Source organism: Prunus mume, linkage group LG3, assembly GCF_029339155.1.
Source record: "Prunus mume cultivar Tortuosa linkage group LG3, ASM2933915v1, whole genome shotgun sequence".
Classification (NCBI taxonomy): Eukaryota; Viridiplantae; Streptophyta; class Magnoliopsida; order Rosales; family Rosaceae; genus Prunus; species Prunus mume.
In genome coordinates, this window is record NC_142700.1 from 8,154,042 (window position 1) to 8,158,624 (window position 4,583).

At 36.6% G+C, this 4,583-nt stretch overlaps 1 protein-coding gene across 1 annotated transcript; it reads right to left on the minus strand.

Moving 5' to 3' along the window:
* Positions 1-270: 270 nt before the first annotated feature.
* LOC103325490 (PLATZ transcription factor family protein) lies at positions 271-4,162 on the minus strand. Its single transcript, XM_008227663.2, has 4 exons — positions 3,472-4,162; positions 1,748-1,822; positions 1,437-1,580; positions 271-999 (listed from the first exon to the last, which is right to left on the minus strand). The coding sequence occupies exons 1-4, from the start codon at positions 3,727-3,729 to the stop codon at positions 664-666; spliced, it is 813 nt and encodes a 270-aa protein (XP_008225885.2). The 5' UTR covers positions 3,730-4,162; the 3' UTR covers positions 271-663.
* Between the last annotated feature and the right edge of the window lie 421 nt (positions 4,163-4,583).

A 4,583-nucleotide genomic window follows, 5' to 3' on the forward strand; every position in this document is an offset into this window, starting at 1 on the left:
TGCAATAGATATCGGTCGACATTTCAGTATTTCAGAACCAATGCCAGCCCTATCTCATAATGTCGTTTCATTTTGTAGGACTTACCTATCTTATATTTCATACCCCTTTCTCCATGTAGTTACGGAAGATAGAAAGAAAGAGATATGAAACATGTTAAGTTCAAGTTTTACTCCAAAAATAGTGCCCACAAAAACAAAAATGAGAATCAAGCACACCAGTCAAGAACAAGAACTATATGCCAAATTCAAGTATACTAAATAGTATTGAAATATTTGGCTCCGAGAAGAACATTAATCATAAATCAAAGAAAATATATAGTATATACCCGCAAGCTCCATTACTTTAGATACAAAATTGGTGGAGATGAGAGTCTAACCGTTAGATCAGTGATCAGTCTCTCTTCAGACACCTAAACTCAGTAATGGAAATGCCCCATGCAAATCCCAGTTAGAAAGAAAATAAAGCACCCCGCAATTAACAACACTCAAATACAGACAATAACCATATGCTAGAACATTACACAGATTAAATTAATTAATCTATATTAACCGTGGACCGACCAACCTTATAGTATTATGGTACCTAACATACTTCATATGATGCCAATAATTTAAGCCCTCTAATTATTATTCATATTATTATTATTTTTAAAGTCTCTCTGCCTAGGAAAGAGGAGCTCTCTGAGGAGCACCCTTTCTCCGGCTGCTAAGGGAGAGGACAATCCCCGGGAGAAATCCACTGCCTTTCTTCTTCTTCTTCTTGATGACCTCCGGTTCTCGCGACATTACTGAATCACTTGTGGCCTCATTGGAGCATGATGAAGCTCTATATTGCAAAGGGTCCTCTATGATGGAGCTAGGAATCATGTGGCCATCATCATCGATCACCTCCGAACCATCCATGCGTAAACCCTCAAATTGAGAAATTGTGAAGTCGGACTCATCAAATCGGTAGAGTATGCCAGATAAATCTTCACCTTGGTACACCAGGTGATCAACCTGCCACGTATAGATTTGTTACATGTCTGTCACATTAGTTTTTTTTATCAACGGGGGAGAGGGGAGATCTGAACGTAAGACTTCTTCCAAAAGAGAAAAACAAGCGCATGGCTAATGTATATATCAAGGCCTAGTTTGGCAGCAAAGATTCTAATAGCAAAGTTTGAAAGTCTGAGGCGCAGAGAAAAGAAACAAGCAGTATGAGCATTAAAACACAGTTTTTGTCTTCTACATAAACTGAATAAGTGTTATTTGGAATGGGACTTTTTTCTTTCTTTTATCTTTAAGCCAAAAAGCAAAGATGCTTCCAAGATTGCAAATGAAGTTGAAAAATATTGGCTGGTGTGTCAGAAAATAAGTAAAAACCCTTCATTCAAACAGGCAATTGGACAATGAGAGACCGAAAGGGTAGAGAGACATGATGAAATGAAATGGACCTTGCATGAGAGAGAACAAAAGTGGAAAGGCTCTTGAAGAATCCTGTCACAAGTGAGGCAGATATTGGCAGAGCCCTGCTTGCAAGTCCTAGACTGGGGCCTCTGATTCAAGAATATCACTTTGGCACCGTTGATTGTATAGGGCTGCCACCAAATAAGGAACACAGTTGTTAACAGAATTGAAAAACCCTATGCTCTCAGTTCTTTCACCACCATCATCATCATCAAACTCAAACAAAAAAACACAAAGATTTAAGTATTTTTCTTTTCTTTAATTTGGTTTTGTTTTATTTTAAGTCAAAATTGAATACCTGAATATAGGAACAGTCAATGAGCTTTTCAAGATCACCCAATCGAACCACATCGTGGTATACATATCGCCTAACCTGTCACATGGAGCCAAAAAAAAAAAACTCAATTGGACTTGTTTATAGCCACAACAAATGTTGATTTACCCTACAATTAAATTACCCTTAACATTAACAATTTTACTTGAGGTAATTTTTCTGCAATGTATGATACAAAGTAATTAAGTTTACCACCATAATCCAACACATGTTTTGCAACTTCTAAGTTAAAAAATCTTCCTTCCCACATACATATAGTAACTTGTTAAGCAAAGGATTCACTAGTGCAGTGGTTTGGGGCAAATGCTCCTCCGGAAAAGGTCTTGGATTCGAGTCCTAACATCCGTGTAGTGTGTGTGAGTGTAGTGTGCTATCGCCCCTCTCAATAGGAAATGTCCTTACAAAAAAACTGTAACTTGTTGAAAAACAACTTATTACCTCACCAGGCAATAACCGCTTGGATTTGGAAATTTAGGTGAAATGGGTAGGCAACCAACTTCTCTCTCATGAAGGAAAAATAAATGAACTGAGCTGAATTGAATTGAATTAAAGGAGTGGGATCCTTTGGGAATGAAACACTAGAAAAAGAGTGGAAAAATGTGGTCAAAGTTTCGCTTTCATTGAAAGCAACAGCTGGGGAACCTTTGCAGGGTGGAAATGGATGAAAAAGAAATCTTCTATTAATAGGAAACAAACCAAATCTAAAAAGTGGGACTCAAAGAAGGCATCATCAAACCTTTTTGGCATACCATATACATATATATATATATATAATAAAATACAATTGCATGAATAAGACAATTTTGACGAGATTCAAATATTCAACAAGAATTATCTTCTCTTATTTTCTTTTTCGTTTATGTGGCCAGAATCAAGATCATTATTATGTTTTTAAAAAAGAAGGAAAAAAAAAATCAAAGGGAGAAATTCACCAAAATTTGGGAAAAGGCTAGAATTGCTTCTGAACAATGAATTACAACATTTCAGCAAGAGGTTGTTTTAAGACAATAGTTTCCATAGAGAAACACAAAACACTAAGAGACTAAGACAGAAATTAGGACGATCATAAATCATCCAATTCTTAGAGATTAAGAAAGGTACACCTTTAAAAGGAAAATAATGGGTAAAATTCATAAGCAATGAGCTCTTCACTGGAAGAATTTCTTAATTGTGCAAAGAACCAAAGAAAAACCAAACCCATATAAAGAAAAAAGTTAAACAAAATTCCAAGGTACATGTGAGAGGAAATTGAGAAAATTGTACAGATAAATAACAAAAATTGAAGCCATGGTACATAGATGCACCTGAATTCACTGTAGCAGACAGAATTCTACAGTAAAAATTTCAACAGGATTCCGAATAACCAGAAAATTCCAACCAAAATTTATAAAAATAAAAAAAAAAATCCAAAAACACAAAGGGTTGAGGGTGACAAGCTTAAAAACTGAAAAGGAAAGCTCAAACAAGCTAGAAGCCAATGAAAGAAAGAAACTTTGGTCCAAAAATGATGAAAATTCAAAAGGGTAGAAACAAAAATTTTGAGGAAAACAAGGTAGCTGTGTGCAAGGGGTTGGTGATGGATGGATGGTGTGTGCACAGTCGCAGTGTGGTGGGCTTGGTGAGCAAATTTGGTGAGTGATAGCATCAGAATCAGCAGTGGCAGTGTGTGAGAATAGTAGAAAAAGTACCTGGAGAAGAGGGTGAGAACGGTGAGAATGGAGGCAGTGGGGGCAAATACTAAGGCAACAGTGCAAACAGAAAACGTTCTTCTCGTTCTTCCTGCGGTTCTCGTGGACCCCACATCCACCAAAGAATGTCTCAGCCATCAAACCCTCCAGCCATGCAGGCTTCATAGTACTCATCACACCCCCTTCACCGCCACCTCCACTCATTTCCATATCACTAGCTGCAGTTGTTGAACCATATGCATATGCCTCTCTCACCATCTTTTCTATCTTCAATTTCTCTCTCTTTCTCCAAGAATATGAAATATATGTCTGTTTTCTCTGAAGAGGAGAAGTGGGATGATAGAAAGAGAGGAACTTAAATCAGCTATACTATATAGTATATAGCTACCCAATTGATGTTGATCTAGCTTTTTTTTTCTCTTTAAATTCTTCTCTCTCTCTTATTTTTTTTTCCCAAGTGGGTTTCTAAAACCCTAACCAAACTTACTCTTTTATAGCAGGGGAGGTTCCAGAATTGTTGTCGTTTTTAAGACACAGAGAAACACAGAGAGAGAAAAAAAGAGAGAGAGTTTTATTTATAATAATCAAGAAAAAATGAAGAAAACCCAGAAAAAGAAAATCCTTTTAGAGAGAGAGAGGGAGAGAGAGTGATGGATTGGTTTGTGAGGTGAGGTGAGGAGGATGTGGTGTGGTGTGGTGTGGTGTAGGATGGGGGAGTGGAGTTAATGGCGGGAAGACAGCCCACAAATGTGTACTTTCTCTGCGCTGCATACTACACAATTCCTTTTTCTACTGTGATCTGAGCGCCCCATTTAACCCCTTTTGCTTTGTATTTTGACTGACTTGTCGAAACAACTACGCTTAATTTTGATCACAACATTTACCAAAACAATGTTTATTAATCAGGTCAAACTTAGGTTAAGCTTCATATTATAGAGCTGCAAATTTTCCACAATACAAAATCAGCCCATATTTGTATAGTATATAAACGATATTCTATTTTAATTTAATTTAAATTACGGGTAAGGAGATTCGAACTTGGATGCAAAGTATAGTATAATTGTTGGCAAGAAAAAATATTGATATTTGTTAAATTATTTATCGTTCAAGTG